This window comes from Rhinatrema bivittatum, chromosome 2, assembly GCF_901001135.1.
Source record: "Rhinatrema bivittatum chromosome 2, aRhiBiv1.1, whole genome shotgun sequence".
NCBI lineage: Eukaryota > Metazoa > Chordata > Amphibia > Gymnophiona > Rhinatrematidae > Rhinatrema > Rhinatrema bivittatum.
In genome coordinates, this window is record NC_042616.1 from 761,957,213 (window position 1) to 761,970,239 (window position 13,027).

The window sequence follows — 13,027 nt, forward strand, 5'->3', positions numbered from 1 at the left end:
GGAGCTGCAAAGTGGCCTAGACCGACTGTGAGTGACTGTTCTCTTCTGAACATCTCAGAGGGTCAACTTCAGTGTCGACAGATGGCCTTCTGAGACTGCTCTGTACAGCTCATGTGAACTTTTAATAGCAGCAAGGCACAAGGGAAACAAACATTGCTCTCCGGCATTCCTGAGAAAGGCAGTCTGCCTGCGAGCATGACTCATCCTTTAGGAAAGCTTATATAGGATGATTCAAGTCAAGAATTATTATAATTATGAGATGTTATATTGGAACGGATGTTGCTGATGGTGGGACTGTAACAAAATAAATCAGCAGTTTTGAGTTGCCACCTGAATATTAAGATAGATTGAACACAAATCTCCCAAACACGATGACCCAGTGGCAAAGCAGTAAGTGCTATGTGCTGCCATGTGGAGGACCAGAGTTTGACTGCCAGCAGAACTCTGCTTCCCTGGCTGCCAGAGAGATGCCATTCACAGCCCGCAGGGGAAGGAAATACCTTTGCCATTGTTCTGTGGCCAGACTCTGGCACCATCACTGCACACTCCACAGGGAGCCATGGAGCATGACTCCTGGCCAAGGGCTGTTGCGGTGATGGCTGGCCCAATAGAGGATTCCCGATTACAGCCCTGGTTCCAACTGTACTGCAAGTATAAAATGATGAGGAGGAAATCTACTGCAGTGTTTCCCAACCGATTCAAATCCAAGGCATGCCTACTTTAACACACGTGTTGTGTGGCGCACTAACTTTCACGAAGCATAAGAACCTAAGAATTGCCATACTGGGTCAGGCTGAGGGCCCATCAAGACCAGTATCTTGCTTCCAATTATGGTCACAAATATCTGGCAAGATCCCAACAGTAGACAGATCCCATGCTCCTAACGCCCAGCGATAAGAAGTGGCTTTCCCCAAGTCTACAACAGCTTACGGACTTCCCCTCCAGGAACTTGTTCAAACCGTTTTTAAACCTAGCTACGCTATCTTCCTTTACCGCATCCTCCAACCAGGAATTAAAAGAATTTTCTCCAATTTGTTTTAAATGTGATACTAACTTCATGCCATATCCTCTAGTTTTTGTATTTTTTGAAAAAGAGTAAATAATTGATTTACATTTACCTGTACTATTCCACTCATGATTTTGTAGACCTCTATCTAAGCCCCACTCAGCTCTCTCTTCTCTAAGGCGAACAGCCCTCACCTCGTTAACTTTTCCTTATAGGGAAGCCATTCCATCCCTTTATCATTTTGGTCACCCTTCCTTGTACCTTTTCCAATTCAATGATATCTTTATTGAGATGCAATGACCAGAAGTCTCAGGGTACTCTAGGTGTGGTCTCACCCTGGAACAATATAGAGGAGTAGTCTAGTGGTTAGAGCAGGTTAAACCAGGGCTCATATCCCACTGCTACTCTTTGTGACGCTGGGTATGTCACTTTATCCTCTTGCCTTAGGTACACAATTAGAGTGAAAGTTCTCTATAGTCCCTGAATGTAATCTCCTTTGAAGTGCCAAAAAGCAGAATATAAATAAAGTATGACATTCTCCATTCCTTTCCTAAGATTTCGTAACATTCTGTTTGCTTTTTTTGTACGCCACTGTACACTGAGACAAGGATTTCAAAGTATTGTGCACGATGACACCCAGATTCTTTTCTTACTAATATGGAATCTAATATTGTGTGAGTACAGTGTGGCTTACTTTCCCCTAAGTGAATCATTTTGCACATGTTCACATTTAAGTTTCATCTTACATTTGGATGCCCAGTCTTGCAAGGTCCTCTTGCAATTTCTCACAATCAGCTTGTGATTTAACAATTTGAAATACTTTTGTGTCTTCTGCAAATTTGATCACCTCACTCATTATTCCTTTTCCAGACCATTAATAAATATATTAAAAAGCACCAGTCCCAGTCCAGATCCCTGAGATACTCCAAGGTTTAAATGTCTCCACTAAGAAAACTGACCATTTAGACCAACTCTTGGTTTCTTATCTTTTAACCAGTTTGCAATCCATAATAGGCCATTGCCTCCTATCCTGTGTCTTTTTAATTTTCTCAGGAGTCTTGCATGGGGGACTTTTTCAAATGCCTTCTGAAAACCCAAATACACTATATCCACGAACTTGCCATTATCCATGTGTATTAATCCCTTCAAAAAATGTAGCAGATTGATGAGGCAAGAATTCCCTTGTGTAAATCCATACTAGCTGTGTCCTATTAAAGCAGGTCTTGCTATATGCTCTGTGATTTTGTTCTTTAGAATAGTTTATGATTTTTCCCAGCACTCACCAATCTATAGTTTACTGGATTACCCTGGAGATATCTATGAATATCTATATGCAGATAGAAAGAGAGCGCGAGAGCAAATATTCATACATGCAGCATGCAGACAATTGCTGATTTTGTTCTTCCAGTTGAGACCCATGAATTTTCTCCTGCTGCCTCCATGGCTTCTCTGGCATCGGAGGATGAAGTGCAGGTTACATTTGTGGGTTACCTATGGCTTCAGAATATCCTTCAGTGATATTGCCTTGGGCTTCAACCCCAGATTGGCTGCATCGTTATGCATAGAGGAGCCTTGCCTTGGGGTACCTTCCTCTCCTCCTGCTACTCTCTGCAAGCTCATGTGTCTTAACATGGGCACATGACCCACCTGCCCTGGCTTCTCACCCTACTAATAATCCTGCATTCTCAGCTTCCCACTGCATGTGGACGCCTCTTTCTTCTCTACTCTCTGGGGTTTAGCACACCTGAACTTGTTCTTGCTGTCCCAGCCCCTCCGTTCTTCTCTGTGAGATTTTCCCCACTGCTGGACTCCAGCTCCTATATAAAAGTGCGGGAGAAGGCCAAATGTCCCATGTGGTGCAGGCAGCCAATGCTGTAATTTACCTTGGCTGCCACAGCTCCACCACTGCTGCTGCCTCCAAAACTCAGCGAGTCAAATCCAATGTCCTATGCATGCTCTCCCTGTCTTGCTCAGCTTGAGGATAAAACAGAGGCTAGAAGGACTCAAGGAGGAGAGACTCAGGAGATGAAAAAGAAGGTGCAATTTGTAGAGTGTGTGCTGCACAAAATGGGGTGCAGCTTTCTATACCTTGAATCTGCCTGTTAATTCTCACATTTCAGGGTTCCTGCTGTTGCCAGGAAGGAGAGGCATTCGTAGGAATGGAGCTCCTGTATGTTTACAAGCCACCGCTGGTGTCTCTTGTTGTTGCGAGGTGCTGAGAATAGAGCCCAGGTGCTTGATCTGGTCCTAACCATCAACTAGTGATGCTTTTCTCCCTCCATAACCCTCCCCCCCCCCCCATCCTCATGTTTGGGCATCCAAAGCAATATCATGAAAATACTGCCCAACCATCAACACCTCCTGAGTGGCCAGGACATTTAGCACCCTTCCAAAACCAACGTCGTCAGTCATGCGGACTGTAATGCTAGAGGGCAATCAGCTGCGGCTTCTCATACTTCTGCCATTTCCCCATACGTAAACAAACTCTGGCCAACAACGCGTCTCTGAGATCAGGATAATCTTAGTGGTGCAAGCTGAAAGTCTACGCAATTGCTGTTCATGTTGCACATTGACCTGAGTAGTTACAGTTATTAATCACATGTGGTGGTCTTCAGTTTTGTGACCATTTAAGCATTCTTGAAAAAAAAAAAAAAAAAAAGTATAACTGGGTTATTATGTAGGTCCTCCATTCAAAGCTCCTTACAGCAGACACGGGACATAGATATTAAAATGTGTACTAATCAAGTAAAAAAAAATATAAAAATCAATAGCTGGGATGAGTGTCTGAATTTCAGAACAATCAAAACAAACAAAAAAAAAAGAGTGAATCAGAACTACTGCACATTTTTGACTGTCTACAGCAAGACTGCAGTCAATAACTCACAAGGATTTACAATCCACACCACACTGTTGCACCAGGCCACTGAGCTGCCACCGAACTGCACAAAAGCTCTCAAGATTAACATCTCTAAATTTTTAATGTGCAAACTGTAGAAAGAAAAGCTCCAAGTTCACAAACACGAACAGAACGGAGGGGATACTGACAGACCGCCCAGCGGTGGAAAGGAAACTTTTCTGCAACGTTGCCAATGACTTGCAGCGGATCATGGGGCTTTTATTTGTAGCAGGCCCAGATCCAAGTACATAGAGAGTGTTGGGGGGGGGGGGGGGGAGGGGAGGGGGAAGAGACTGATAGAAGCTCAGTGGTAACATTACTCGGTATCCAATTCACGGTAAACCAACCTGAATTAAAAGATAAATAAGGGCCTCCTTGGCCATCTTTGACAGTAGGGCACCAAAAAAGGACTAAGGCAGTCCTTAAAGATCTGAACAGCATAATATTTTACAATCTGCAACACTAATGCAAGACAATATAAAAATCAATCCTACTGATTCTTAATGGAATTTTCTATAGTGCCCTTGATGGCGGGCATTATCTCACATCTGGCCTTGCTGTATTGCCTTTGCCTAGAGGCGTCTGTTGGTGTGGTCAGTCTCATGATCATGCTCACTTCCAAGTCTGAACAAAAAAATCATGTGTTGGACTCAAAGTAGTACTAAAAAGCCTCAAGCATATATACAGAAAAGCTTTTAATGGCCCACAAGATTTAAAAAAAAAAAAAAAAAAGTACTGGTTTTGCTAACTGGAACAACTTGGCAATACCGTGAGTGGAAAGCTTTATTCCTGGGGAAGAGGTCAAGCAACAACCCTGTTATGCGGCCGCACAACAACCTGGATTGCCAGGAGGGAGATTAGCTGGGTGGGGGTGGGGGGGGACGTTGTAGGGAAAGGGGTGAATGCGTTGGTTTTTTGGAATGATAGGTGGCCATTGTCCCTGCGAGGAGAGGCCTGTAGCTGAGAGGCAGTGGCAATGTCCCAGGACACAAGTTGCACCTGAAAAGAGTGAGATTTCTCCCCCATCCCAAAAGAGCCACATTTCAAAATGCCAAATGATTTTGAGGGGCAAAAAAAAAAAATCCTTGGGCAGGAGAAAGCATGTATGAAAACCCTGACAACTTCTCACAGGTGACGGTGTCACACGAGGTCACCCTGCTGCTTGGATTTCCACCATCCAAGCCGGCTTCGAGGTTGCCCCGACTGGCCGGCAAACATTCAGGAACAGCAAGGGGCCGAAAATTTAAAAGGGAGGCCTAGCCTCGGCAAGGATGCAGAATCTTCCAAGCTATTCAATGTATTGCAACTAATCTATTTGTTCTCAGACTCATTTAGAAAGATTTTGACCCCAACATGTAATTTGTTTTGTCAGAATGTTATTGCTGCCAAAATAAATACTTTTCCTTATCAAACCTAAACAGTCCGGCTTCGACTCAAATGGTGTGAAAGAAGCACCAATCACCAGCAATGCCCGAGGCAGCCGAGTTTAAAATGATTAATGCACACATTTCAGATTCAAGCACGCTCTTCTCAAGCCAAGCGAGATAAACATTACCAAGTAAGATTTGATGGCTTCTTGGTACACTGATCTCAGGAAAACCTGGACACTTTGAAGGCTGGGCTATCTTATTGGACAAAGAACAAGCGAGAAAATCCATGGATGCCGTTGCACATTAATCTTCTGGGGCCTCACTCGAGGGGAGCAACACACAAATAAGGGCCTTATGAGGCCTTGAAAAAGCTAATCTGCAACACAAAGTTTTGTTGGCCTATAAAAATCTCCCAGAGCATGCGGTGCTGCGCTGAAAGATTTCGTTTCCCTAAGCGTCTCAGAGTTTGCTGTTTATCTTTTGTGTTTTTGGCATAGCAGGTTCCTCCTGCTTCTGAGAGGCTTCCAGTTCAAACGGGATTTAGCACAATGAGCTGTGAGATTCACAACTAACCTGGGAGGGGGCGGTTTCCCCCACTTATTCCATATCCTCTCACAACTCGGTACCTCGGCCGGGGGAGCCGTGCACCAGGGCTTCTCCTGAAACCCTAAAACCGTGGGCTCTCAGTCCGACCACTAGCTGTCCCTAGGACGGTGACACAACCTCCCATTCCCCCACCAGAAAGGCCGCGAGGGCTCCCTCTGCAGCATTCTCAGCCCTGGCTGATCCGGAGGAAGGAGCTCAGGCCCTCCGCAGGGCACCTGCCACTGAGCCGGGCGACTTTCCGGCTGGAAATCCATTTTCACAGCCACCGTTTACAAAAGATCAGGCAGCCCTGCCACCAGACGGAAATCAGCTCCAGAGTATGGGGGCCTCAGTCAGGACGATTTCCTTCACTCCCCGTCCATGGGGGGAAAGAGTCTGATAAACCCAACCCTAGTTCTGAAGCAGCAACGTGCGTTTTCTGCCTCCTCATTTCTCGGGGCACTAATGCAAACTGTTTCTCTGCTCCCTCACACGGAGTTTCATGCTATCGGCAGGCTCCCCCCCCAGCTTCTTGTTTTTCCCAAATGGATCCCGTGATCAGACTGGAAATCTCCTCACGCAGCCCAGCTTCTGCCGATGCTCGGCTAAGGGTCACTTTGCAATTCATAAATAACGCTAGCGTTGTCAAAGCAAAAAGGTAAATGTTGTAAACGACATGTCAAAAAGAGAACGGGAGCCAGTCACATTCTCCTGGAAAATGCCAGTGTGAGTCATGTAAACATAACCTGTCAACGAGAACAGCTTATGCTGCTTCAGCTTTAAAAAGTAGTGGTTCAACACACACAGAAGCCTGAAAGTGGCTGCACGGAGAACGCATTACCAGGGTTTGCATCGCGTTGGAAAGCAAACACTTAAAAAAGTAAATAAGAGATGTGGAAGAGAGAAGAGGTAGTGCATGCCAGGGCCCAGTTTCCTTAATCCTGTGCTGCTATTCTGCATTCAAGCCTCCAAAAGGCACCAATAAGCTGTTAGAGGACAGCCGGGAGTAAAAGCCAGACAGACAGACAATCTGCACACATGAAGGTAGGAACCAAAGTACACAAGCACTGTACTAGAGCAGGGAGCCTGCTTTCTGTCCTGAAAGGCTGCAGTCTGGGCATGGTAGAGTGTAAGTCTTCCTTCGAGGCAGAGGAACAAGAGTCTTCAGTTAGGTTTCCCCCCCCATCACAGTACGTCAGGACCCTGGCTGCCAGAGCTGGGATATTCCTTCGCTGGGGCTCCCTGTCCTGGACAAATCCTGTGCCCCCACTCCTTGCCAATTCCCCCAAAGGGAAGGAAGGCGGGTAGCTTAGCTTTTCCAGGTTGAGAGTCCCTGGAGAAAGTACTTTTCTGATGCATTTCTTCCTGCCCTCTCCCAACTGACAAACTTAGCAAAGAATGCTGGACGGCTCAGCGCACCACGGGACGCAGGAGGAGCAGGGCAGGACACAGCAGGTGCCCGGCAGATTCTGCGCAATGTTCTGGGTGGCAGGAATGAGGCGACAACGGCAGCAGCTGTTGCAAACCGGTCCTTTATCAAATTCTGCATACACTATGGAAATGCCACAGCTTGTACAGAACTACTGTTTCATTTCAATGCAAGCCTTCTCAGCAAGTTGGGATTATCATACAGAACCCTCTGGTAACATTTATAGGTCTTAAAAAAAAAAAAAAAAATTCCCAAACTTCCTTTTCATGCAGCTAAACAATGTGCATGTTAGAAAGGAAGAGTCAGCACGGCCTGTGTCAGGCAAACCTTTTCCTTTCTGAGCTTCAGGATGGGGTGTGTGTGTGTCAGGGCAACTCATCTCAGGGATGCCGGCTCTGCATCTGGATAGACTTTGCCCGGGCCGAGCATGCTCCAGTGTCATCTTTCTGGCCGACTCACTGGAGCAGCTGATCAGCTTGTTCTCTCAGCCTGGTAAAAATGATATGCCACTTCAGAGGTTATACCCGAAGCAGCTGCTGCCTCCCAAAATGTAAACAGGCAGACGTTTGTGCACTTTGAAGAGCGAACAGGAATCCTCAGCACTCAAAAGCTGCAGCGGACCTCGGGGATTGAAAGACTGCACCACTGCAGGCACGGCTATAAAATCTTTCAAGCTTTCTTTATAAAAAGGTTGCATTATTGGACGTGCACCACAGTCCGTTAAAGTAAGTTCATTAATTTAAAAAAAGAAAAATGAAGAGCTGCACTTCTGTAGACTCCTACAGTCCTGCTTGCTGGTGCAGCATGATCCCAAAAGATGACTGGGGGCTCCTAAGGGCAGTGGTGCTCTGGGTCCAAGTTCTGAGGGGGTCAGTGCGAGATCCTGAAAGTAAAGGTGATACAGATCTCCAGTGTGCACCATACCTCAGAGGTGAAAGAGGGCAGCAGGAAGTACAGAAAAGTCACATTTTCTGCGGACAAGATTATAGAAAGTCCCACTTTATTTACCCAGCTCTGAGATCTTCTGGGCCTACAAAGCCCCTAGGAGGAATAAGGAGATGGGCTGCGTAAGCCTGCTCCACCATACGGGAGACTCAATACACATCTCAGCCAAGGAAGTGTTTAACTTTGCCTGCAGGATGGAAAGGTTGCTGGCAAACCCAAAAAAGAAGTAGACATGGGGCATGCTCATGGGTGTAGGAACTGCAGTCCAACTGCTGTAAGGCTAGGTCCAGCTTCTCGTTTGGATTTTGTACCAAAAGGTCTGAAGGAAGGAGTTTTGTGCTGTGCAAACCTTATTTGCTCCTGTTGAAACCACAGACTGAACTCTTTTGTCCTCAGGGTTTGGGTTCTCCAAGGTATAAGATGACTGGACAACAGAGGAGATATGCAGCCAGAGGAGTTTAGTCAGTCCTTTTCAGTTTAGATTTTCACCTCAGGTGAACCAGCAGCTATATAAGAACCCAAATGTATAGCCCAGCTGTATACCGCTTTGGGCCACCTTGAATAACGGCAGGTTTATAAAAACTTTGAAATAACCAGGGTGAGGATTGGAACCCAGCTACTAGAAACTGGTTATAAAGTGGGCTGAGGGGGAGGGAGAAAGGTAGCAATGATGAAAGGATCAGGAATCAAGCTGATTGATTTGTCTTTTCCATCCTAAGCCCCCTGCAAATAAGTAGAAGCCCCCCATAGCATTTTTTCCTGCAGACAGGTCTGATGACTGGGTAAAATTAACCGAATGTGTCATGTTTGTAAATAACATTATGTATTTGGATTTAGCTCACGCCTTTTCATTGGTACCTCAAGTGAGTTACATTCGGATACAGCAGGTATTTCTCTGCCCCAGAAGGCTTACAATCTGCAGTCGTATGCATAAGTTTAAGTACCCTCTGGTCAAATTATATGATTCAATTACCTCCAAGTTTTCAACAGCTGACACAGCCCCTACATGGTTAGACATTAAACATGACATCTTTGTTCAGTTTTTTTTTAGTACAAAATTACTATTTGCTACTTTTAACATATTTAAAGTAATAAAATAGTGACTATAGCACATGCAAAAGTTTGGGCATGCTTCCAGTTGAGTCATTATTACATTTTCTTTTTAAAGTTGTTAATAAGGCCTAAAAGGTTCATTGACTCGTTAGCTCTTCATTTAGTCAGATGAAGATAATTCCACAGTTGAACAAAAATACTCTTGACTCTAGTAACATCTACTTTCAACAAGCATGGGCTACACTAAACAGCAGCTGTCTGAGTATTTGAAAATGAAGATAATTCACTCTTACAACGCAGGGGAAGGCTATAGAAAAATCTCTAAACGCTTCTAGCTAGCAATTTCACCTGTTAGAAATATTGTTATGAAATGGAAGTTACATGGAACTGCTAAAGTCCAGGCAAGAACCAAGAAAAATCTGATAGAACTGCCTGAAAATATGTCAGATCTGCAAAACAGACCCCACAGATGACTGCAAATGACCTGCTGAAAATTTTAGCTGACACTGAAGTAGGTGTCCACAGGTCTACAGTACAGAGGTGTTTACAAAACAATGATCTGCATGGGAGAAGTGTCAGGAGGACACCTTTTTGGATGACCTCATCACAAAAGTCAGTGTCTAAAGTACACAAAATAAAATCTTGATAAACCTTAAACTTTATGGAACAAAGTGCTTTGGATTGTTGAAATAAAAATTGAACTGTTTGGCCATAACCACTTAAGAAACCATAACTTCCATTGCTTAACAGAGTTTGTGACAGTTGAAATATTCTAACTTTTTTTTAAAAGCCTTCCCCTGCTTTGTAAGAGTAAATTATCTTCATTTTCAAATGCTCAAACAGCTGCTAAGAGGAACGTTGGTTCTTAAAAAGTAGACAGGACAAGCACAACCTGTGAAGTTACAAAGGGTCAGAGTAGTTCCACTGTTGAACTAATATTTTCACCTGAACCAAAGGCCTGTTGAGTCAATCAACTTTTTAATAAGTAGAGACTCAATTGGTAGGGTGTTCAAACTTTTGCACAAGCCATATTCTGTTTTATTGATTTTAATCTGTTAAAATCTGAAAATAGCAATTTTGCATTAAGTATTGCAAACATTATGTTGACTTTAGCTTTGTATCATGTGGAGGTTGTGGCAGCATCTGTTCACGTAGATATTCATAGAAGAATACAATTTGACCGGGGGGGGGGGGGGGGGGGGGGATCTACTTTTTTGGCTACAACTATAAGTTTGTACCCAAGCCAATGGAGGGTGAAGTAACTTGCCCAAGGTCACAAGCGGCAGCAGTGGGATTTGAGCTCTGGCTTTCCTGGTTCTCAGCCTGATGGTCTAACTACCAGGCCCTTGTTCTGAGGAAGTAATCATTTTGGAGACAAACATTTCTGGGACTCGTAAAGGCGAGAGAATGACATGACTTTACAATAACCAGTCAATCCTATTATGCAATACTCCCTTCATAACAAATACATTCCCAATACAAAAGAGAATGCACAGCCACTCCCGGGGAGGAGAGGAAGGAACAACTCATTCACCAGCAGACAGACAGAGTGGAAGAGTTCGGACTTATGCGCATGTTTCTGGAGTAATTTTGTAGCATTGTGCAGAAGTTAGTCAGCATAAAACGGCTTTGAAAATTATCCCATCAGTCTACTTGCACAACTTACACCTGTTACAATATCCACACAAATTTTCCATGAACAGGTATACTTTTTAAAATCCAAACGTTCAACCCCCTCCCCCAGGAGTGCCCTCTCTGAATCTGGGTACACCTATACATGATTATGCGATGCCTGTATATCAGGCAGGTAAGTCTGCAAAAGCCCAGTGCTACAGATTTGAAAAATTACCCACCCTATGAGGATCCGTTTCCTGTTCTGTTCAAACTCAGTACATAAAGTCGATTCGAAATCTTCATTTAACTAATCCAGGAGTGACACTTATCTGGCCCAGGTAGAGTAATTTGGTTCAGGATTCACCTAGAATTTGCTCTTCACGCTCCATCTAGGAGTGAAGGCGGATTCAGTACAGCCTAGAGGCTTGTGTGCAAACAGTGTGAGCATATTGAAGTTAGCCCAAACTTGTATACTGCTTGAAATGAGGCATGCTTTCTCCCCCATGTCTGGGCACTTACCCTAACCACATAGTTGAATTTTCTGGAATCAAGAATCGCACTTGAAAAATCTAGCCGGTTGAAAGCTTCCCCCAAGGTGCAATAGCCATGGCGCTGGGAAGAAAAACACATTAAAGAGAGAGGGTTATTTTAAAATGTGGTTAAGTAATATGCCAAAGAAAGAGAACTCCATTCAAAAATGTGTCATTCAGTCCAGCAGGACAATTTAATGTGCTCATGGACTGCACGTTCAAGCAGGCCCTGTTCTCTTTTCAGTCACGGGCCTGCATGGCGTGATGAGCAGAAAATCATTAAAAGCTAATCAAAGAAGCTGGACTTAATATTTGCTTAATATTTCGGAGCTGCTTTTCCTCTAGGCTGTTCTGGGAGCCCCTTTAGTGGTTAACAGAAAGCAACAAAGATAACATCCACTCAAAGGCTGGCCCTGTGCATGAGGATGGGAATGGCTGTAGGAGAAAAAAATAAAATAAAAAATATCTGGCACCTCTCTCGTTAGCTTTCACATTTTGCTCCCCTCATGAGTGCACTGTCCCTGACAAGGAGGCTGTCTCTCTATACAGCATTGCATGAACTCGGGGGCACTACATACTGTGAGCAGCAGAACTTAAATAGAGCTACAGACATGGCCAGGTTTAACAGATGCTCACTATTTGTGTCCTGAGGAAACAATCAAACCGGAGACAAAAATTTCTGTGACTCATAAGGGGGGAAGAAGGTGACCGTTCTCCCTTCATAGCAAATACATCCCCAACACAAAAGAGAATGCAGAGCCACTCCTGGGGAGAAGAGGAAGGAGCGACTCATTCGCCAGCAGACAGACTCTCAGCTGGAATGGGACCAGAGAGGTTAAGGAAAAGGTAGAGTGGATGATAACTAGGAGTGAGTGGTGGTTACTTAGTACGTGATGCTCAGCGAGTCAGACTGAAAGCAACACATTTAAAAGCTTCATCTTTAGGGCTTCGAGTACTGTCCTCCAGTCGTAGTGCTGGATTTCCAAACCCCACAGAAATGATACATTCAATCTACAGCAGCCACCTACTTCTTTGTTTTTGATGTTCATAACTTCGGTCAAACAATTAATGGCGGTAGAACATGTTTATGCGCCACTAAGAAGGGAAGAATGGGCCGGCCTGGTGGCTCGTGCAAGGCCTGGGTTTGATCCCCGGCTCAGGTCTTCTGGGGCTGATGATGCTGCAGAGGCAGAATTCACAGCCCCCCTGGTGGGTGGAGGGAGAAGGGAAAGGGAGTCACAGGCCTCGTGCAATGACGACACCTAGTGGCTGGAATTAGAACCCCCAGCCCTGCCACTGCACTGAAGTAAAGCTGGGAGGGAGATATAAATAAGGGGGTAGCTGCAAATATAAACTCATGGTGCCAGCCAGACCCTGACCCTCGTCCCAACTGAGCTGGAAGCAAAAAAGGAAGAGGAGGAAACTGCTGGGTCAGAAAAAAAAAAAAAAAAAAGGAAGACTGAACTTAGAGCATTTTACTTTAACTGCAAAACTGCAGCATACGATCAAATTGAGACGTTCCCCATAATAAGGGCAGTAGCGAGACAATAACGTAGGGGCCTAACGCATTGCAAGTCCTTAAGCTAGGGTTGGTGCTAT

General features: G+C 44.7%; 1 protein-coding gene across 1 annotated transcript in view; it reads right to left on the reverse strand.

Moving 5' to 3' along the window:
* FBXO32 (F-box protein 32) overlaps positions 1 to 13,027 on the reverse strand; it is a 38,593-nt gene that overhangs the window by 18,267 nt on the left and 7,299 nt on the right. Inside the window, exon 4 of the mRNA XM_029591979.1 lies at positions 11,418 to 11,510. Coding sequence (XP_029447839.1) covers positions 11,418 to 11,510 — 93 coding nt within the window. The remainder of the gene's footprint in view (positions 1 to 11,417; positions 11,511 to 13,027) is intronic.